At 39.2% G+C, this 23,272-nt stretch overlaps 2 protein-coding genes across 2 annotated transcripts; both read left to right on the top strand.

The window, feature by feature from the left end:
• The first annotated feature begins 13,014 nt into the window (after window positions 1-13,014).
• Window positions 13,015-14,178, top strand: LOC131317398 (F-box protein At5g07610-like). The gene has a single exon (XM_058346957.1). The coding sequence runs from the start codon at window positions 13,015-13,017 to the stop codon at window positions 14,176-14,178; it is 1,164 nt and encodes a 387-aa protein (XP_058202940.1).
• Window positions 14,179-16,809: 2,631 nt separating this feature from the next.
• On the top strand, window positions 16,810-17,991 carry LOC131317390 (F-box protein At5g07610-like). Its single transcript, XM_058346949.1, has one exon. It carries the CDS (start codon window positions 16,810-16,812, stop codon window positions 17,989-17,991), a length of 1,182 nt encoding a protein of 393 aa, XP_058202932.1.
• Window positions 17,992-23,272: the final 5,281 nt, after the last annotated feature.

Raw genomic sequence — 23,272 nt, 5'->3', positions numbered from 1 at the left:
TGGGAATGGCCTCTTGAGATTCGACGTTGATGAGATGGAGATGATAGCAATACCGAGCCCTACGAAACCGAAAATCCTTCCCTCTCGCAACATTTTGTATTTCGGAGAATGCGGTGGGCGTTTGGTTCTTGCTCAGTCCGGTTCAGGCTTCCTCATGGCATTCGGATTACTTGAGCTAGACAAGGACTACTCTGGTTGGTCTGTCAAGTGTCGGGTCGATCTTACGCGCTTAAGATCTGAATTCCCTGAGATGCACAAGCTGGGCTATAGGTTTTTCGGATTTAGAGTGCTATATGTTTTGAAGGGAGAGAAGGAAAAAGATTTTGTTGTAGTGTTAGCTATTCCAGGGAGGTTTATTTCGTATAAGCTGAGGTGCAAGGCGTGGGATGTGCTTCCTGGTCTATGTCCAAGTGCGTCATATGATGGTGGTGCTTATCCATTTGTTGAAACCCTATTTCCTGTCTGAACAAATATCCTCCATGTTGAAGCATGTGTTACAACGTTTCAATGGTGTTGAAGAGGTGAATTTTGCAATAGTGGTGTTTGTTGGACATGTTGGTTTAATATCTTCAGTTGACATACAGATATCGTATTCTACCGAATTGATTTCTGCTTAGCTAGGTTTCTTTATTTCAATCCCTGTTTTGTGTTGCTAACTGCAACTAATTGACTAGTATATGTACATCTCCATACAAAGGCTGCCCATTGTGCCCAATCAATTGCGATTTATCTCATGATGCCGGCTCATGCTCAAAAGCTCAGATGTGTAAGTTTCCCTTCTACTGTTTCTAGTGTTTGCCTATGCTCAAGTGTTTGGTAGGTTGTTGATCCCAAATGCAAATATCTACTCCTGACATGACATTCATTTTGAAGCTGGCCTATGTACGTCATTGTCCAATGTCCATTGCTTCATATGTGAGGCTTTTAATCTACTTCTTCTGTCACATTAACTCGAGTATGATTACCGATTGCCAGAGGAGAGTATGGTCAACTCTTTGTCTTAAAAGAAATAAGTGCTTTACAAATTTGGCTTAACGAACTGAAGAAATCAAAGTTGGAATTTTTAAGGACCTAAATGAGATGCTCAGAATACTAATAAGTAGCCTTGTCAAAAAAAAAAACGTTAGGTGGGAACAAAATAAGTGCACCTCTCAAATAGCACATGAATGCTCCTATAATCCGCAGGATGAATGTCATGGATCTCGGAATGCTTCACCATTTAAATGCTGCGCTTATTGATGCTAGATTTTCAACTAAAATGGATCTCTGAAATGGTAAGCTTATGCAAATTTGTGGCGTCTTTTCTTCTTTGATCGCAAGTTTATGCCATAGTTGAGGATTAGCAAAATTGGTGTTGTGCTAGACTAATTTGATTTGCATTTTCCTTGGTATTCTGTGTCTAGATTTACATCACTTGAAATATTATGGAATTTATGGATCTCAAAACCACATAATCGCAGCTATGTTGTTAAGGTTAGGATGGTTCAAATGTAAAATGCTTGTCACTGCTATGAGTTGTTTGTTTCTTCCCCATCGTGCGAATCTTTCACATGTTGATGTAGTGGTTGCCAGATTTTGTGGTGTACGACATTCTTAGATGATGAATTGTTCAGCTTAATGTGAAACGGGGCCGTATTCATTATGGGACTTGTGATATCCGTGGACAGCAGGATGAATCAATAATCCATGCCGTTAGAGATTGCTCAATCACGAAAAGCTTGTGGAAAGGTATGGTGGTGGATGTGAAGTTTTGGGGCTTGTTCTTCTCATTTCCCATGCAACAATGGGTGGATATGAACCTTGCCAACCCTCCTTGGTCTAGAACTGAAAAAGAGGGTTGGGGCACTACTTTTGCAGCAGCGGTGGACAAAATATGGTTCTGGCGGAATAAACAATTGTGGGATTTTGAGTTTGTATATCCCCGAGATCCAATATTGGAGATTCGTCGTTCAGTGGCCGAAGTGTTTGATGCTCTAGCCTTTCAACAATCTCTCAATACTAAAAGGGTAGTTGTGAAATGGCAAGCCCCGCCCAATGGTGCTTTCAAAGTCAATGTCGATGGAGCCTCCAATGGAAGTGATGTAGGACAAAATTTGAGAGTTTTTTGTATTTTATTTTTATTGTTTTAGAATAAGATTTTGACTAGGAATATTTTCGTTTAGGTTAGAATTATTAATTTTCTGTATTCGGTTTGATAATTTTCCGTATACTGTTCAAATACAAAAAATTAATAATTATAACCTAAACGAAAATATTCCTAGTCAAAATCTTATTCTAAAACAATAAAAATAAAATACAAAAATTGAAATTTTTTGTCCTACTTCAGGAAGTCCAAGTCAGGTTGCGGGTGGAGGGGTAGTTCGGGATGGCGATGGGAATTGGATTAGCGGTTTCGCTTGCAGAATTGGTAATGTGGATGTTTAAAGGGCTGAACTTGGGGGTATTTGGAGAGGTCTCAAACTTGCATGAGATATGGGGCAAGTGGCGCTCCGGTCAATTTCGGACCAGCATCCAATGGCGGAACCAGAAATCTAATCTCTCCTGGGCTAACACAAAATTTATATACATGAACTAAGAAGAGTTTTATAATTAATGTCCAGCAAACTTGTACATATATATAGATATGTAAATGTTCAAAAAGAATGAAAGAAAAATACAAGAAATCGTACACTATTGAATTTGCACCCTACTGAAGTTATGCCCTACGATGTTTTAATGAGTAGAGATCATTTATTATCCAAATCCGAGTCGATATCTTTAACAAATTCTCTTTCAATGTAAATAATCATAGAATGTACAAGAAAGTGAGGTAGGCTAAAATTGATGAGCTAAAATTTTATATTTAATTTAATTTTTTTTCTTAAGTTCACCTAGGCTATAGCCTAGGCCAGCCCACCCTTGGCTCCGCCCTTGCCAGCATCGTTGTGCCCTACGATGTTTTAATGAGTAGAGATCATTTTATTATCCAAATCTGAGTCGATATCTTTAACAAATTCTCTTTCAATGTAAATAATCATAGAATGTACAAGAAAGTGAGGTAGGCTAAAATTGATGAGCTAAAATTTTACATTTAATTTAATTTTTTTTCTTAAGTTCACCTAGGCTATAGCCTAGGCCAGCCCACCCTTGGCTCCGCCCTTGCCAGCATCCTTCTGATCCCAATTACAACCTGATTATGTTGATCAATGAGCTACGTAATATGAGCTGGACATGTGTGAGTTGATATTTTGTTGGAGAGAGGTTAGTGGTTGCGCTCATGATCTAGCAAGGTTGGGTCTTCAATTAAATGGAGGAGAGCAAGTGTTTGATCAAACCCCATCAACAGTGACGGAGGCTTTGCGCAATGACTGCGATGGTCTTGGAGTTCATCGAACTACTACGTCAAGTGTTTTTGTTTCTTAGGATCTAGGCCCTCTTATGTACCAAAAAAAAAAAGAAAAAAAAAGAAAAATCCCCTCTTAAACGAAAAGAGAAATTAAAATTGATAGTGATTTCAGAAGATGAACATAGCAACACGTTCAAATTATTTGTTGTAACCGAGGATATAAAACACCAAATGTAATCTTTATATTCTAATCTATTTATACCAGTGGAGAGATCAATACAGAAATTAACTTGGCTAATATTTTCTTCAACGAGAAGTCTAGTAGTTTCTTTGTGGGTCTATTATTGTGCAGCCTTTATAAAATTGTATTGAAAAATTCAGTGTGCTTAATTCTACGTTTTGCTATTTGTCTCAGTACTTCTGAATTTAATTTTGTTCGCCCTTTGAATTTAATTTTGCTTCTTTCTTACTTTTTCATGGGTTCCAAATGAGAAATTTGTGGATGTCGAGTTGGTATATCCCACGTGGTGTCCGTTCGGCACTTCCGACTCTCGAGACATCCGATGCACTTTTGGACGGTTCAAATTGGAACCTTCTTTCTCCTCTCACCCCTTCTCTTCCTCTCTCCTCTTCCTCTCTCCAAATTTAAGTTGTCCAAAATTGCATTAGACGGCTCGGATATGCCGAACGAACAGCACTTGATACCCACCTGACACTGAAAAATTTCTCGTTCCAAACAAACCCTTCCCTTATTCACATTTTTCTCTTCTTACTTCGAATGGGGAAAAAAAGAGAAAATAAATCGGTCACATTGGAAACCCTTCTCGAGGCCATGAATGCTTCGTCGGAGGTCTCACCGGCGGCGGAAGTCATTGCAAACAACTTTGATCTCCTTGCACAGATCCTTCTATGTTTGCCGGCGAAAACTCTAATCCGATTCAAGTCCGTGTCCAAGCACTGGTTATCTCTCCTATCCGACTCCCAATTCGCCGCCAAACACTCCATCCGAAACCCTAATCCCTCAATCTCAGGTTTGTTCTTGTACTGGAACTATAAGGTTGACCCTAAGTCTGTCTCGCTTAATGGCGACCCAAATCGAGTACCCACCCTCGATTTCATCAAGGGCGTTGGAAATTTTCGATTGCGAGCAGAGATTATTGACTCTTGCAACGGGTTGCTGCTATGTGAGTATTCTCGACCCGGCCCTAATTTTTACTCACCATGTCATTACCTTGTTTGCAATCCAACTACGCAGACATATACATTAATTCCTCAACCGGCTGAGTTTACTCCTCGTGCATTACTACGTGTTTTCTTGGCTTTTGATCCTTCTAAATCGCCTCATTATAAAGTTGTGTTTATGGGTCCTGATCCTGATTTAAACTCACCCTATCTCAAAATTTATATCTATTGTTCGGAGAGTGCATCTTGGAGACAGATTCATGCTAGACCCGGTAGAGGGTTTAAACTCGGGGTGTTTTGTGGTGGAGTTATCTATTGGTTAAGGGATGATAATGTTGTATTGGGATTTGATGTTGACTTAGAGAAGACGATAGAAATGCCAAAGCCTCCGGGAATTCTTTCTCTGGACAAGATCGAGTATTTTGGTGCATGCGGTGGCAGTTTGTTTCTTATTCAGACTCATGAATTGATTGATAAGGGCTTTAGGATCCTTGAGGTGGACGCGGAATATTGTCATTGGATTGTGAAGGGTCCGGCCGATCTTGGACCCTTACAATGTGTATACTCTCAGTTGGGTTACAAATACGGTGACCGATATTCCGTTTTGTGTGTTTTGAAGGGTGAGAAGGAAGAAGATTTTGCACTCGTGTTTTCTGTTGCAGGGAAAGTAATATCCTATAAACCGGAGTGCAAGACATGGAAAGTGCTTCGTACCCGTGGATCAATTACTTGTCATCACCCTTATGCAAGTGCTTATCCCTATATTGCGAGCATATCTCCTCCTTGAGCATTGTCCTACACATCTCTGTTACCAAATGGTTATATATTTTTTAAGGGCTATATGCTCTTTGTTTTGCTTCCCTATATATATATATATATATTTTTAATGGATAGATGTCCCTTAGCGAAGGCTTTTGAATTTCCTCTGCTCAAGTATTGTGAGGTAAAAGAGAATTTCTTAAAAGAAAACTCCTGCCTTTATTCATATATATATATATATATATATATATATATATATATATACACAAATTATCAAGTGAGGGATCCCTCATTTTTTTAAAATGAGGGACTTTCATTTCCCGATCAAATTTTGAAAATCCGAACCGTTCAATGTGTGCAGAACGTGATTTTAAGGGTCCCCGCGAGAAATCAGCAAAAAAAATGACCGGGAAGGGCTTCATCCGAGCAGTTTTTTTTGAACCGTTCAATGAAAACTGCTCGGATGAAGCCCTTCCCGGTCTTTTTTTTTGCTGATTTCTCGCGGGGACCCTTAAAATCACGTTCTGATCACTTTGAGCGGCTCGGATCATCGAAATTCAATCGGGAAGGAAAGTCCCGCATTTTAAAAAAGTAAGGGATCCCTTACCGGAACTTGACTGTATATATATATATATATATATATATTTTTTTTTTTTTTATCATCCTACCTTTTTATATATATATATATATATATATATATATATATATTTTTTTTTTTTTTTTATCATCCTACCTTTATTCATTGGTGAGGATGTTTTGTTGAATAGCTTGTTTATATTGTTCGGCTATTTAGTATTTCCTAATAGGTTAAGCTTTTGAGACAACTGCCAACGTAACATAGTATTAGAGTTCAAGTTGTGAGAGGTCTTTGGTTACTCCCTGTTTGAATTCTGCTTCTCTGTTCGTATATTGTTTGGCTTGATTTATGAAACTTCACGCCCAAAATGAGGTGGAATTGGATACTTTGGTATAATAATCGGTTTTATTTCCACTATCAAATTGTTAACTTAACTGTCCACCATCAAATGCTTGTGCTGCTGCTCAGATGCTCAAATACCAGATATTGGGAACACCAGATATTGGGAACGAGTCACAACAATGATTTTTTTACCTTCTTCCTTTGTTTTAGTGTTATTTATATTTTCCTTATAGTGAACATTGGTGGGATCATATATACTTGTTTTGTAATTGGTTTTTTTCCATGTTGATGTTGAGGTTTAGAGCTTTCACATTATGAATACGAACTAACTATTTAATCACATTATGAAATCCGTCATGTTACGGATTATGGTTATACATGATCCAAAAAGTAAATTAATTCTACCTTTTTTAGGTCCTCTTCTCTAGTTTCAAGAGCCACCTGTAGCTAAACCTCTAATATAGGAGAAATTGAACACTAACCCTTCATTTGAAATCCACATATATGCGAAACGATACCTAAGTTCTAGTAGGAAGGTCCCTTGAATAGGAAGTTATCTGTGGATTGGAACATTTTGTGGTAAAAGTCTGTCGCTAGATAGGTGGAGCTGTCTCCTAAGTGATTGAGGCCTTTAAGACTTTGTTACTGCTTCGTTGTTTTTCAATCCTTTGGACTTCGGTGATTTGTGGTCTGGTTAGTTTTGTATGTTGTTTCCTGGTTGCAAGGTTGGATTTACTATTTTGTTTCTGCTATTGCTATTTTGTTTCTGCTATTGCTATTTTGTTGTCCATTCTGCTGATACTACCCTTCATTGTGACAACCGTAGTGCCATTCAGACTGCTCATAATGATGTTTTCCATGATGGCACAAAACACAGAGATGAGGGATTGATTGTCATTTTGTTCGACTCATGTCACTCATGGCACTATCTGTCTTGTCTCTGTTCCATCATTTGATCAGACCGCTCACATTTTTACCAAAGCGCATCCACCGGGACAAATTTATGACCTAGTTTCCAAACTCAAGGTGGTAAACTCAAGTTGGTATCTGCTTTACCACCTTGAGTTTGAGGGGGATGTTAAAGATATTGTGCATCTCAAGAACACCAACACACACATTTCCATAAAGCTACCAAATGTATTCATTTGTTAGTTTGTCTCCAACAATTTGTATATATTTATCCTTGCAAATGAATAATCAGATTACCAAATGCAATACAAGTTCCTCTTCCTTTTGCTTATGGTGAATCAAATTCTTATGTAACTGCATATCCGTTTGCTGAAAGCCCATCCCCTCTTTGAGCATATTCCCACACAATACACGTTGGAGCTCGTGTTTTGTTTTCTCCTAGTATTTAAAACATTGAATATGTCAATGTCTCAGATGGCAACTTTGCAGTGAGGCTTTGCTTTTTTTCCTTCAAAAAAGGTGAATTGCAATATTATCCTTTTGTTACCAGATGGTTACTGGTTAGGACCATGTTGCTATTTTGAGGTATATAATGTAAAGGCTATGCTCTTTTTCGAACTTTGGGGACATATCCCTTGGTGAAAGCCTTTGAATTTTCCTTTGCTCAAGTATGAATTTTGTCAGCAGTTGGTTCTCTAGCTTGGTTAAACCCGTCCCTCAAACAGTTCTTGAATTTGGCCACGATGTTTGCAAAGACTTTTGATGTGCAGATGGTACATCTCATTTAATTTGGGGTCCTTTTTCATATGCTGGTTGCACTCCCTTGGCACCATACATATAACCATTGCTTACAGCCAAAATTTTTTTTTTGAAAAATCGGAGTACAAAGATCCGCCTTATTCTACACCAACCTGGGTAATCCCCTTGTGATCGTACTGATCTACTCGTGCTACTTCTAGAATAAGATTTTACACCAATTTTCATCATTTACGAAATCTATGGTTGTATAATTTACAGTAGCACACAATACGGTTTTATGCCAACTTACATTGTCTGCGCAATCCATCATTCATTCATTCTCTATGATTGACCGTACTTGGTTTACATAATCACGGTGAGAGCATTGAGTAAGGATGATTTCTTCACGATACAGAATAATTGGATCATCTGATTATGTCCAATGCTCTATCTCAGGTTCTCAGGTTGCACGTGGCTGTGTAGAAAGGCGGTAGGGAGGAGTGGAAGAATTGGCCATTGTGGTTGTTCCAATTGGACTGGTACTACTAAAAAATGAATTTTCAAAGAAATGGTGTGGGTTTTTTTTTTTTTTCCTTGTGGACGAGTAATAAATACAACAGCACAAAAGAAGGGGGGGGAAAAAATCTAAAGATCTTATCCAAAATTATCCGCTATCTAATAGTAACGAAATTATCTCATGTCGGAATATATCCGTCCGACATCATTAAATCCTAATTACACTGGACCACACTATGCTTTTGTAGTACGCGAAAGGCTGCAAAAATAAGAATTAAAGGCTACAAAAAGATATTAAAAAAAAAGTCCACTGTAATTACGAGTTTTGACACTTCTTCCTCAATGATTCCATTAAGGAAGGATATCTTCACATCAATCTAATGTATCCTCCATCCCATAAATAAAACTAATGATGATCCCATAAATAAAACTAATGATGATGTCAGATATATTTCGTCAAGTTTTAAAAGTCGGTCAAGGCGTTCGAATAGTTGGCCCTAGGTGCCACTCTTCCTTCCGACTAGTACTTAGCGATTTTTAGACTACCGAAGACAAATGAGTAGTTTGTTATGCGACATGGGATATTTTGTGATCCCTCAAACGTGAAAGGACAATTTATAGTTTTTAGAAATCTTGGAGGTGGTCTTGGTAATTTACCCATAATTAAATAGGAAAAAAACCCTGTTGATTCCATGCAAGCGAGGCGGTGCAAGTATGCTATCAGAGAGAACATGGAGAAAACCGAAATCGCTTACATTCAGCGAGAGGCCATGGATGCATCCAGTGTAAGAAGAAACCCTATCATCGGTTCTGCTTTGTTGGATCTCTCGCCGGCGGCAGAAATAATCGCCAACAACGTCGATCTCCTTACGCAGATCCTCCTGTGTTTTCCGGCGAAATCCCTAATCCGATTCAAGTCCGTGTCGAAGCACTGGCTCTCCCTTATCTCAGACTCCCAATTCGCTGCCAAACACTCCCGCCGAAACCTGAGGCCGTCGATCTCGGGTTTGTTCTTGTGCAACAGGCAAACTGAAAACCCCGAGTCTGTCCACGAAAATAGACCCACGCTCGCCTTCCTCGACGGCATTGGAGTTGCTCAGTTCCGACCGAAGATTACTCACTCTTGCAACGGATTACTGTTATGTAAGTACCCCTCAGATCATTACCTTGTTTGCAATCCAACTACAAAGACACAGACAATAATTCCCGACCCCCCTGCCCTTTCGTCTTGGTGTGTTCCCCGTTCGTCACGTGCTTTCTTGTATTTTGATCCTTCGAAATCCCCTCGCTACAAAGTTGTGTTTCTGGGTGACTGTTATTCCAAAGTTGAGAAGTTTTATGTTTATGTCTATTGTTCGGAGAGGGCTTCTTGGAATTTGATCCTTCGAAATCCGCTCGCTACAATGCTTACACACGAGGCATTTTGTGGTGGAGTTATGTATTGGTTAACTGATGAGAGCGTTGTGTTGGGATTCGATATTGATTCAGAGAAGATGATAAAAAAGACATACCCGCCAAAATCTACTTGTGTGCACAACGTCATGTTTTTCGGGGAATGTGATGGCCGTTTGATTCTTATTCAAACGCGCACAATATCTGCAGTGAAGTTCAGAATCTTTGAGATGGACAAGGACTACGGTTGTTGGATTGTGAAGTTTTGGGTCGATCTCGAACTCTTACTTTCGACGGAAAGCAAACTCTGCGACCATTATGTGTTGTGTGTTGTGAAGGGGGACAAGGAAAAGGATTCTGAACTTGTGTTAGATTTGGGAGGCAAAGTAATATCCTATAATCTGAGGTGCCAGACATGGAATGTGCTTATCGATATGGCTCCTGGTGAATCAACTTCTTATAGTCATGCTTCTCCAACTGCTTATCCATATATCGAAAGCCTATCCCCTCTTTGAGCATTCTCCTACGCAACATATGTTGGAGCTCGTGTTTTGTTTTTTTCCTATTTAAAACTTTGAAAATGTTAGGGCTTGTTCGTTTGGGATACTCAAAACTATTGTGCGAGGTCCCCAATAAATTTTCTCAAAACTCAAACAGAACAGGATCTTAATGTCTCGGATGACAACTTTGCAGTGAGGGTATGCTCCTTTTCCTTTAAAAAGGAGGATTGCAATACTATTCTTTTTTTACCGAATGGTGAGAACCATGTTGCTATATCGAGTTATATAATTTTAAGACTATGCTCTTTTTTGAACTTATGTATGTGACATGTCCCTTGGTGAAAAGCCTTTGAATTTTCCTCTGCTCAAGTTGTAAAGAAATCTCCTGATCTTCTTCCTTTCTAATACATTCGTACTTTTTTTTTTCGTAGTGTAATCTTCGTATCTGAATTCATAGTGCTAAATACGAGCATCGTTGCACATTATCATTGACGTACATATATTACATCCATCTAACTATATAACTACTCATGAGATGTATGGAGGTTTCCTATTTGGCTATGGAAGTTCTTGCCATTGATGGAGTTTGCTACTTTCAGTTTGTATTTTTGTTTTTCTAGATTCCCTGTAAGGTCTAATCGCATTTGTATACGGTACACATTGTTTGAAGGAACGTGTGATATAGCCATACATGATTTTTGTGTTCGGTTGTCATGATTTTTGTGGTGGAGTTTTATATTGGTTAAGCGATGGGGACGTTGTGTTGGGATTCGATATTGATTCAGAGAAGATGATAGAAAAGGCAAACCCTCCGAAAATTCCTTGTGTGGCCGCCGAGATCATGTATTTCGGGGAATGCAATGGCCGTTTGATTCTTATTCAAACTCATACAATGTCTACTGTGAAGTTCAGAATCCTTGAGATGGACAAGGACTATAGTCGTTGGATTGTGAAGTTTCGGGTCGATCTTGAACCCGTACTTTCGGTGAAAAGAAATTTTGCTCCTGTCATGTGTTGTGTGTTGTGAAGGAGGACGAGGAAAATGATTTTGATCTTGTACTTTTTTTTCATAGTGGAATCTTCGTATCTGAATTCATTTTGCGAACTACAACCATGGTTCCAAATTATCATTGTCGTACATAAATTATATCAATTTAACTATAAAAACACCTCATGAGATGATTATGGAAGGTCTTGCCATTGACTTGCCTACAACCCATTGATGCAGTTTTGCTATTTTCAGTTGGTATTTTTGGGTTTTTTGTTATCCTTGAGAAATGTAGGATCTCACTGCCAATGAAATTAAAGTCTACCTTAGGTGAGACTTTCTTTCACTTGGAAAAGGGAGTAGGGTTCCGTAAGGGCCCTTCCGAGGTTGCTTTTGTGTGTCATGTGCAGCTTATATAGTAAGAAAGATTGTTTTATTTATTTTTCTAAATCGGCAAAAGAATTTTATTAATCTCGGAACAGAAAGTTAGAAAGATTTAACAGAAAAAGGCATCGCAACCAAAAATCTACATCCCAACTATGTTGAGCCTAGGCTAAGGACAATCATATGCCATCTGCTACCAAAGAAAGAAAAGAGTTGGCAAGGAGCCAACCACAACAAGACCGTGACCGAAAACTATAAACGAAGCCAACCACAACAAGACCGTGACCGAAAACTATAAACGAAATACATCATCAGGAGCATCATTGTAAACCAAAAAGGAGTGACTTTGAAACCACCATATCGCCACACTCAAAGGAGCTGAACTTCTTGAAATATCCAAATTACGACCTCATCACCAACCGCAGCAGAGCAATGGAAGTAAACCATCTAGCAGCGGGAGCAATATAGCACTTGAAAACACATCTTCTCAGGAAACATATTCTACACGAACCTGGGTAATCCACTTGTGATCGTACTGATCTACTGGTGCTAATGCTAGAATAAGATTTTACACCAATTTTCAATGTTTGTGAAATCTACGGTTATGTGATCCTCTGTTACCCTACTTGATCTGCAGTAGCACACATTACGGTTTTATGCCAATTTACATTGTTTACGCAATCCATCATTCAATCATTCCCTATGATTGACAGTACTTGGTTTACATAATCACGGTGAGAGCATAAAGTAATGATGATTTCTACACGATATCGAACAAGTGGATCATCTCATGTCCAATGCTCTATCTCAAATTCTTAGGTTGCATGCAGCCGTGTAGAAAGGTGATGGCGGAGGAGTGGAAGAATTGGCCATTTGACACTTGCTTTTGTAGTATGTGAAAAGCTAGAACAATGCGAAAATAGCCTTTTAGAAGCTACAACAAGCTAGCTAATAAGGTCTATTGCAGTTAGGATTCTTGACACTTCTTCCTCAATCATCCCATTAAGGAAGGCTATCTTCACAGATGTGTCCTCCATCCCATGAATGAAACTAATGATGATGTCAGATATATTTTGTCAAGTTCTAAAAGTCGGTCTAGGCGGTCGAATAGTTAGCCCTAGGTGCCCCTCTTCCGCCCGACTAGCACCAAGCGGATTTTAGACTACCGACCACAAATGAGTAGTTTAAGAGTTATGTGACATGGAATATTTTGTGATTCCTCTTACGTGAGAGGACAATTTATAGTTTTTAGAAATATCAGAGGTGGTCTTGGTAATTTACCCATAAATAATTAGTTAAATAGGAAAAAAGACCTGTTGATTCCATGCAAGCGAGGCGGTGCAAGTATTGTATAAGAGAGAACATCGAGAAAACCCTAATCACTTTCATTCACCGAGATGGCATGGATGCATCCAGTGTAAGAAGAAACCCCATCATCGGTTCTGCTTCGTTGGATCTCCCACCTATGGCAGAAGTAATCGCCAACAACATCGATCTCCTTACGCAGATCCTCCTGTTTTTTCCGGCAAAATCCCTAATCCGATTCAAGTCCGTGTCCAAGCACTGGCTCTCCCTTATCTCGGACTCCCAATTCGCTGCCACGCACTCCCGCCGAAACCCAAGGCCGTCGATCTCGGGTCTGTTCTTAAGCTGGCACTTTCCGAACTGCCAGACTGAAAAGTACACCAAGTCTGTCTCGCTTCAGGGCCACGAAAATAGACCCACGCTCGCCTTTCTCGACGGCGTTGGTGTTGCTCTGGTCCGACCGAAGATTACTCACTCTAGCAACGGATTACTGTTATGTAAGTGCCGTTATTCTGCTCACTCGTCAGATCATTACCTAGTTTGCAATCCAACTACAAAGACACATACATTAATTCCGGACCCCCCTGAGTTTTCGTCCGGGAGTGTTCGCAGTTCGTCACGTGCTTTCTTGGCTTTTGATCCTTCGAAATCCCCTGGCTATAAAGTCGTGTTTTTGGGTGAGTGTTATTCCAACAGCGTTACGAATTTATACATTTGTGTCTATTGTTCGAAGAGTGCGTCTTGGAAACGGTTTCGTGTCCCCGATGGAAGGCATACACACGAGGTGCTCTGTGGTGGAGTTATATATTGGTTAAGTCATAAGGGCGTTGTGTTGGGATTCGATATTGATTCGGAGAAGATGATAGAAAAGAGTACAAACCCGCCGAAAATTCCTGGTGTGGCCTTGATGATGTATTTCGGGGAATGTGACGGCCATTTGATTTTTGTTCAATTAAATATAACGTCTGCTCTGGAGTTCATAATCCTTGAGATGGACAAGGACAACAGTCGTTGGATTGTGAAGTTTCTGGTCAATCTTGAACCCTTATGTTCGATGGGAAGCAAATTCTCCTACTATTGCGTGTTGTGTGTTGTGAAGGAGGACAAGGAGAAAGATTTTCAACTTGTGCTCGATCTTGGAGGGACAGTTGTATCCTATAATGTGATGAACCAGACATGGAATGTGCTTAATGATATGGCTCCAGGTGAATCAGTTTCTTATATGGCAAATCCATATATTGAAAGCCTATCCCCTCTTTAAGCATTGTTATATATACAACCAAGGTTCCACATTATCATTGACATAATGCAAAATACAACCATGGTTCCTATTTGATTTTACTCGCCTAACCATCACTATTTCGTCGCTTGACCAGATACCACCAAGAGCCATTTCTCACATTCGCTTACGGTACACATTCGATCTTCGAAAGAATAAGTGATATAGCCATACAGGATTTTCCTATATATCTTTCGTGTATTGTGTTTGGTTGTCATGAGCATTCTCAGAGAGGGCTTTCTTGTCTTTTCCTCAAAGAACAACAGTATTGGTTGATTAAATTGCGTTGGACTGGAGAGGGTGGATCGATTGCATTATCCTTGAGAAATGTAAGATTTTACTGCCCATGAAAAAGCTACCTTGGGTAGTTATAGGAGGCTTTCTTTCACTCGCGGAGACGGATCTACACATGCATGGGCGTATGAGGCCGAGGCCCCCAGGTTGTTTTTATTTATTAATTTAAAATTTCAATGTTAATATTAGTTATTTTTTGTTTGTTAAAATCACCTAAATATTGTATTTTATTTATACTGGATGTTATTTAGACATTTAAAAATTTTAAGAATGTTATCATTTGGGGTTCCCAAAACCCAATTCCTTTTTCATAAGTTGTTTCTTCAATTATTAATCACATTTTTCACTCTCTCTCTCTCTCTCTCTCTCTCTCTCTCTCATTAACAAAAAAACCTAAACCAAACAAACTATTAGATTCCTGAATCTTGAAATTTTAAAATCTTGTTGTGCATTGTTTGGCCCCTACGTTTACAAAATCTTAATTCCGTCACTGCTTCCAAGATTGCTTTTGTGTGTCATGTGCAGCTTATGGTGAGAGAGTCGATTTTTGACACCTTCTTCATTGTTTTTCTATTGAGTGAACTTTATATGGAAAGCGGTGGAACTTCTTCGAGAGTTAGAAGGAGGCTTGGAGTTTCGTTACCCCAACTTTGATGAGGATTCTATGGGGCGCACACAATACAAGATTTGAAGGAAAACGTTCTTCCTCATGTTTGAGAAATTATAAATTATCCCTTGTTGCATGACAAAATTATCCCCTGTCGTAACCTAGCCATTAGAAAATAGCCTTATGCGGATCTGGCTCCCGCCCAGCCCCCTTACTACCCAGTTTCGGCAATTCAACCATTTTTCGGCTAACGTCGATTTTGTTCAATGATCGGATTCGTTCATATTGTACATCTCATGGAGACACATTCCAAAATAAATGTGTTATGATTGTGTATTGAACGATATGTGATGGACATGATTTTTGATATGGTTATGAGTCTCGATGAGATTTACGATATAAACGGATCCGATCATTGAACAAAAACCAATGTTAGCCTGAAAGTGGCCGACTGGCCGGAACTGAACACTAAGGCTCCTTTCAGTTATCAGGAAAGTTGTACAGGAAAGTTATTCTCAAGAAAAGTCAAGTAAAGTGAAGTAAAGGAAAAAGAAATCTATTTTCCTGTGAGTGTTCATTTGACAAAAATTTTTTTGCAGGAAAACTAAAGTTTAGTGGTTCATTTGTCGGGAAAAGACACTTATGAAAAACTTCTTTATTTCTCTTGGCTAAAAGTAACTTTGAGAGCTAACACATACCGGAAAATGTATTTTATTTAATGCAAAGCCTTAACATGAAGTTTAAAAAATGAAGCTTAAAAAATAAGTAGGTGATAACTAAATAAATAAATGTTAAACAACTATGCTTGATTAGTTGCCTATACAAAAACTCATTGATAAACTGATGATTAGTAAGTATAAAACAAAACTGAAGACTAATGACAAGATAAATAAATACTTTCAAAAAAAACCAATTATTAATTTTTTCCACAACAATAATTTCAGAAACCACCACAGTAGCCAAAATTGTTGTTGCTCACGTAAATCTCAAAGTGCCTTTCTAAGAACCTAATTCGTATTTTTTTAGTATTGGCATCATTCGCTTTTTTCTTACCCACTAATTATTTTGGCCCCACAATGGAGAAAACTTTCCCGTGATGCAAAATCCTATACTTTTGGCCGGATCACTTTTGCAAGAAAGTAAATCTTGCAGGAAAACTTAAGAACATGTTTCCCACTACTTTTCTGGCAACTAAACACTACAAAAGTTAAAGGAAAGTTGATTTTCCCATCCTTTCCTGTAGTTTCCTGACAATTGAACGGGGCCTAAGAGGGACTGAATGGGGGTCCATTGAAAGGAAGGCTATCTTCACATCCATATGATGTATCTTCCATCCCATAAATGAAACTAATGACGATGTCAGATATATTCCGTCAAGTTCGAAAAGTCGGTCCAGGCAACCGATCGAATAGTCGGCCCTAGCTAGGCGCCCCTCTTTCTTTTTTTTTGGTCAAGCAGAAAATCAAGGCGCCCCTCTTTCGCTCAACTAGCATCAAGCCATTTTTAGAACACAGACGACAAATGAGTAATTCGGTGTGCTGACATGGGATATTTTGTGATTCCTCAAACGTGAGTGGACAATATATAGTTTTCAGAAACCTCGGAGGTGGTCTTGGTAATTTCCACGCAAATTGGAAACCCTAAAGGCGGTGCAAGTATGCTATAAGAGAGTGATTGGGAAAATCGCAATCACTTCCATTCAGCGAGAGGCCATGGATGTATCCGGTGTAGGAAGAAACCCCATCATCGGTTCTGCTTCGTTGGAACTCTCCCCGTCGGCGGAATTAATTGCCAACAACGTCGATCTCCTTACACAGATCCTCCTGTGTTTTCCGGCGAAATCCCTTATCCGATCCAAGTCCGTGTCCAAGCGCTGGCTCTCCCTCATCTCGGATTCCCAATTCGCTGCCAAACACTCCCGCCGAAACCCAAGGCCGTCGATCTCGGGTTTGTTCTTATGCTTGCGCCTTCGGGACTGCGGGACTGAACACACCAAGTCCATCTCGCTTCAGGGCCAAGCAAATCGACCCACACTCGCCTTCCTCGACGGCGTTGGAGTCGCTCAGCTTCGACCAACGATTACTCACTCTTGCAACGGATTACTGTTATGTAAGTACCATTATTCTGTTCCCTCGTCAGGTCATTACCTTGTTTGCAATCCAACTACAAAGACACATACATTAATTCCCGAGTACCCCCCTGATTTTTCGCCTGGGTTTGTTCCCCGTTCGTCTGGTGGTTTCTTGGCTTTTGATCCTTCGAAATCCCCTGGCTATAAAGTTGTGTTTCTGTGTGAATATTTTTCCAAAGTTAAGAAGTTTTACATTCATGTCTATTGTTCGGAGAGGGCGTCTTGGAAACGGTTTCGTGTCCCCGATAGAAGGCAAGACGAGTTGCTTTGCCGTGGAGAGGTGTTTTGTGGTGGAGTTATATATTGGCTAACCGATGAGGGCGTTGTGTTTGGATTCGATATTGATTCAGAGAAGATGATAGAAAACACAGAAATTCCTTGTGTGGCCCAGATCATCTATTTCGGGGAATGTGATGGCCGTTTGATTCTTATTCAAACTCATATATGGTCTACTGTGAAGCTCAAAATCCTCGAGATGGACAAGGACAACAACAGTCGTTGGATTGTGAAGTTTCAGGTCGATCTTGAACCCTTACGTTCGATGGGAAGCGAATTCTGCAGCTATCATGTGTTGTGTGTTGTGAAGGGGGACAAGAAGGAAAAAGATTTTGAACTAGTGTTAGATTGGGGAGGGACCATAATATCCTATAATCTGAGGTGCCAGATATGGAATCTGCTTACCGATATGGCTCCTGGTGAATCAGTTTCTCATAGTTTGGCATATGCCGCATATCCATATATTGAAAGTCTATCCCCTCTTTGAGCATTGCCCTACACAATACATGTTGGAGCTCGTGTTTTGTTTTTTCCTACTTAATACATTGAATGTGTCAATGTCCCTAACTTTGTCCAAGAGTTTTGAGACCTCAAAATGAACAATGTCTCAGATAGCAACTTTACAGTGAGGCTATGCTCTTTTACTTCAAAAAGGTGGATTGCAATATCATCCTTTTGTTTTTTTGTTTTTTTTGATAGGCAAATATTATCCTTTTGTTACCATATGGTTATATAGGACCATGTTGCAATTTCAAGTTGTATAATGTAAAGACTATGTTCTTTGTTGAACTTATGTGACATGTCCCATGGTGAAAGCCCTTGAATTTTCCTCTGCTCAAGTTAGGATGAAGAAATGTCCCCGTTATCATTGAGATATATTATATCCATCTAACAATAGAGCACCTCATGAGATGATTTTCTTTTTCTCCTAGTGATTGTAAAATCATTTGATCCGCCCAAGGAAGGTTCCTAATTTCAATGTGAAACTCCAAGAATTAGGGAAAGTGGACATGAGAAAACAATAAGTGTTTGACCATGAGGTCGCATGTTCAAATCTCACGGATGCCAACCATCCTAAACCTTAGGGTCATTAGGGGTTATGCTCAGTCATTATCATAAAGCTCCAGAATTACTCGAGGTGCATGCATGCTATCATGGACATCTGGTTATCGAAAGAAAGAAATTCACTATGGAAGGTCTTCCCATTGACTTGCCTAGCTACAATCCATCAAATTTACACACAAAATTCGGAGCTCGGGTAGGTTCAGAGTCTTAACAAGGTCCATATATACCAAATTCTAGAGTCTACCCTTTGCAATTTTCTTTAGCTATGTTTTAGTCTTCTTCTTGTAGTTTGCTATTTTCAGTTTACTTGCAATTTCTTGTGGTTTATTCACCAAATCAGAACCTTTTGATCTCGAGATAAATGTTTTACTTTATATGTTTATTGATATCAGATCTATATGATTTTGATATGGTTGAAAAGTTAGCAAAGTCTTAAAACGAGCAGTTTAAAAGAGAATCGGAACTAAAATTAATTTTTTTTTTTAATTCAATACTTAATATGTTTATCAAACAGCTTTTCAGCTTAAAAAATTCAACATTCAGTTTCAGTTTTCAGTTTTATCAAACAGGCCCTAAGTCTGGGGTCTTTAACCCCTACATAGTCTTCATGAAAAATAAAAGGCAGAATAGGAGGAACAACTGTAAAGGAAATAAAGCCAAGCGGTTGATTGAGAGCGGCCTTTGCCAATATATCAGCACACATATTGGCTTCCCGGTGGTCATGCTTGATCGTAACTCTCGGTATGTTGTCCAAAAGGTACCTGCAGTCAAGGATTAGAGCACTCAAGGGATGAGATCCCGGCAAAAGGGTATCTTGAATAGAGTTCAGAGCAACTATTGCGTCTGTTATAATGATGATGTTGTACCAAGATGATCCCGAATCAATCCCCCTGCTGCCGCGTTTCCCAATCTGTCAACGGCTCCATCTGTATTTATCATTAGTACACCAAGTGGGTGGGTGTGGGGGGGGGGGGGGGGGGGGGCGGGGTTTCCTCCCGTCCAACCATACTATGCGAAGACTGGACCGGGCTACTAATCATGTGTACCGTGAAATACCATTTGGTTGCCCGAGCCAAAACATCCCAGTGATTAAAGGTTGATTGCAATATTTATCTTTTTGTTTCCGGGCCAGATGGTTAGGACCATCTTGCTATTTCGAGTTATATAATGTAAAGACTATGCTCTTTATTGAACTTATGTGACATGTCCCTTTGGTGAAAGCCTTTGAATGTTCCTCTGCTCAAGTTGTGAAGAAATCTCCTTATCTTCTCCCTTAATTTGTCATAGATCAAGTGTTTTTTTCATAGGGGGCTCTTCTTATCTGAATTGCTTATGCAAAATAGCAACCATGGTTCCACGTTATCATTGACATATATTATATCCATCTAACAATAACAATAGAACACCTCATGGTAAACAAGGAACTGAAGTTGATATAGGCGAAACATACAAAATGACTCAGGCTTACTTAATTTTTAAGTCAATTAACCAAATATCACTCTTTCTGGGTCCACTTCTCGGGTCTACTTTAACGATCAAGATCGATCATTCATCTTTAGATTTTGTCAAGAATATCAACATTCAAAAAATTATTCACTTCAGCTTTTGAAAATTATAATTTCAAAACATTTTTCTCTTGAAAAAAAATGAGCCCGTATTTGTAAATGTATCGCAATTATGTGTAACATCTTACTAAAATAATCGTTTAGATGCCTAATGTTCTCGGCGAACTCTAAAAAATGAGTAGTTTGAATCCAAAAATTAAAGACTTTACAAGAAGGAATCAGCTCTGGCCAATCCATGAACATGAAAACGAATGCCTCAGCTGCGTACATTACTGCCACCTTCCACTTTTTTGTTGTTGAAGGCCATCTTCCACTTGACAGTTATCCTAATGATAAATAGGTCGTCTCGCCGTGACCTCCAATCTTAAATGGCTCGTCTAACTATCTAGTTTTTGGGCTTATACCAAGCCTCATGCATTTTGATAATCGAAACCGTTAACATTTACGATCTCCTCTCCTAGACCATGCCAAAAGTCATATTGATCGGATACCCATGGATGATTTTGAAACACATATATTAAGAGATGAATGAGTTAAATGGATTTTTACACAGTGTTATAAACTTTCTTTTTTCAAGATAAAGGGCTTTCCTAAACAATATCAACCGGCATTCAACCATCCTGATTTCTAGTGTGTTCAATATTCTCGATGTTTGAAACTATTTGGGTCAATAAAGGCTCCGTTCAATTGTTGAAAATATTGTGTAGGAAATTCATTCTAGGAAAAAGCGAAGTGAGGTGAAGTAAAAAAGAAAAATGAAATTTAATTTATTGTATGTGTTCTGTTGAAAAAAAAATCTCACTGAAAGACTAGAAATCATTCGTTTTGGCAAGAAAAATGTTTTCTGTTGAAAAAGTTAAAAGGTATGAGTCCTACAATTTTTCTTATAACTCAACACACAGAAAGTTACAGTCCTATTATTTTCTATCCTGTGCAACTGGACGGGACCAAATGAACCCGAAAATGGCCGAAACTTAGACCGTCCAGAGAGAATCGAGTTCCTTGCACCAAGACCAAGTTGTAGCAAGTGAAAGGAATTGCAGAGGAGCTGGATTCTCCTGTAATTACTTCCATCACAGAGCGGCCATGGATGCATCCCGTAAACGAAGAAACACCATCGTCGGTTGTGCTTCGTCGGAAACCCTCACCGGCGGCGGAATTAATCGCCAACAACGTTGATCTCCTCACACAGATCCTTCTACGTTTGCCGGCGAAATCCTAATCTGATTGAAGTCCGTGTCCAAGTATTGGCTATCTCTCATTTCAGTTTGATTATGGAAGGTTTTGCCATTGACTTGCCCACAAGCCATGAAATTTGCAGACAAAATTTGGAGTCAACTCATTTCAGCCCGAGCAAGCATCCTAATTTAATTATGAAAGGTCTTGCCATCGACTTGCCTACAAGCCATGAAATTTACGGGCAAAATTTGGAGTTGGGGTAGGTTCATTAGTCTTAGCAAGATCCACATACACCCAAAAATTCTTGAGTCTACCACTTTGCAATTTTCATTAGCTGTGTTTTAGTCTTCTATTGATGTAGTTTGCTATTTTCAGTCGGTATTTTTGGGTTTTTGGACATGTTGAAGGATCTTTGATGCAAGGACATACGGCATATGACTTTTGCTTCTTTTGTATGTGGGTGTGGGTTTTTCAATGGAAGTACACATACCGGGGGAAAAAGGGATCCATGGAGTATACTATTTTGTCTATAGTAAGCGATAATATATAGACTATTAACTAAAAGTAAGATTTTACTCGCCTAACCATCACTATTTCATCTCTTGACTAGATACCACCAGGTACCAAGTCATTTTGTATCCTAAACACCACCGTTACATCATTCATTTAAATAACAATGAACACTACCTGTTATGACCAAAACTCCTTGAGTTCTTGGCATTTACATATGGTACACATTCTTTGAAGGATTATGTGATATAGGATTTTCCTTTCTTTCATTTTTTTTTTTTTTGATAAGTAAATAATTATGTAGACGAAGGCATTAAGGAAATGCCGCCCGTATACAAAAAGGCCACGAGACAAAAGGGCCCTATACACTTTCATGTATTGTGTTTGCCAAAATATCAGGAGTCAAAATTTCTGGAGGGAGTTTATGGTAAAAATGCACAAGAAAGATACATGAGGACCCTTAATCCATACGAGAAGTCGCTGAAAATTTTGGTGTCATGAGCATTCTCGGAGAGAGCTTTTTCCTCCGAGAACAACAGCAGTAGTTGTTGTTTAAATTGCTATCCTACGTGGGACTGGTGAGAGGGTGGATCGATCTCATTATCCATGAGAAATGTATGATTTTACTACCAAAAAAAGCTACCTTGGGTGAATTATAGGAGGCTTTCTTTCCCTTGGAAAAGGGAGCTGAGCACCGTAAGGGCCGTTCCAAGGTTCTTTTTGTTTGTGGTGTGCAGCTCATGGTAAGAAAGATTGTTTCCGTTGGTATTTTGATTTGTAGGAAACAAATGTTAGTTGGGGCAGCTTGAGAGCAAGTCGATTGGAGTCACCTTCATTGTTTTATGTTGAGTGAACTTTACTTGGAAAGCGGTGGAGCTTCTTCGAGAGTCAGAAGAAGGAGGCTTGGAGGTTCGTTACACCAGCTTTGATGAGGATTCTATGGGGGCGAACACAATGCATGATTTGAAGAGATTAAGTTCCTTCTTTTTGGCATTCAAGTACATTCTCCAGAGCCGAGAATCGAAGGTGCAGGTTGATCTCTGGTTGAGGCTGCATTCATTATGCCTCTTGGCACGTACGTGGGTAGGGCTTACTCTTTGAGTGGCTCGGCATGGTTTTGTACATCGAAATGCTAGTATGAATTCGTCTGCAGTTGGTTCTCTAGCTTGGTTAAACCCGTCCCTCAAACAATTCTTGAATTTGGCTAAAGATTTTTGATGTGTAGGTGGTATATCTCATTTAATTTGGAGTCGTTTTCATATGCCGGTTGCATACATATACAGATTTACCATTGCTTATAGCAAAACAAAAAAAGAAAAGAAATAGAAAACATAACGAAAAAGGAATTGGAGAGGAGATGGATCCATTATAAAGATTGTTACAATGTACAACTTCTGTCTCTTTAATTTGAAAAAGAGAACGAAAATCAATTATGGGAAAAAAATCTGC

This window comes from Rhododendron vialii, chromosome 1a, assembly GCF_030253575.1.
Source record: "Rhododendron vialii isolate Sample 1 chromosome 1a, ASM3025357v1".
Classification (NCBI taxonomy): Eukaryota; Viridiplantae; Streptophyta; class Magnoliopsida; order Ericales; family Ericaceae; genus Rhododendron; species Rhododendron vialii.
The sequence above is the reverse complement of the archived record's forward strand: the minus strand, read 5'-3'. Positions and strand labels throughout refer to the sequence as shown.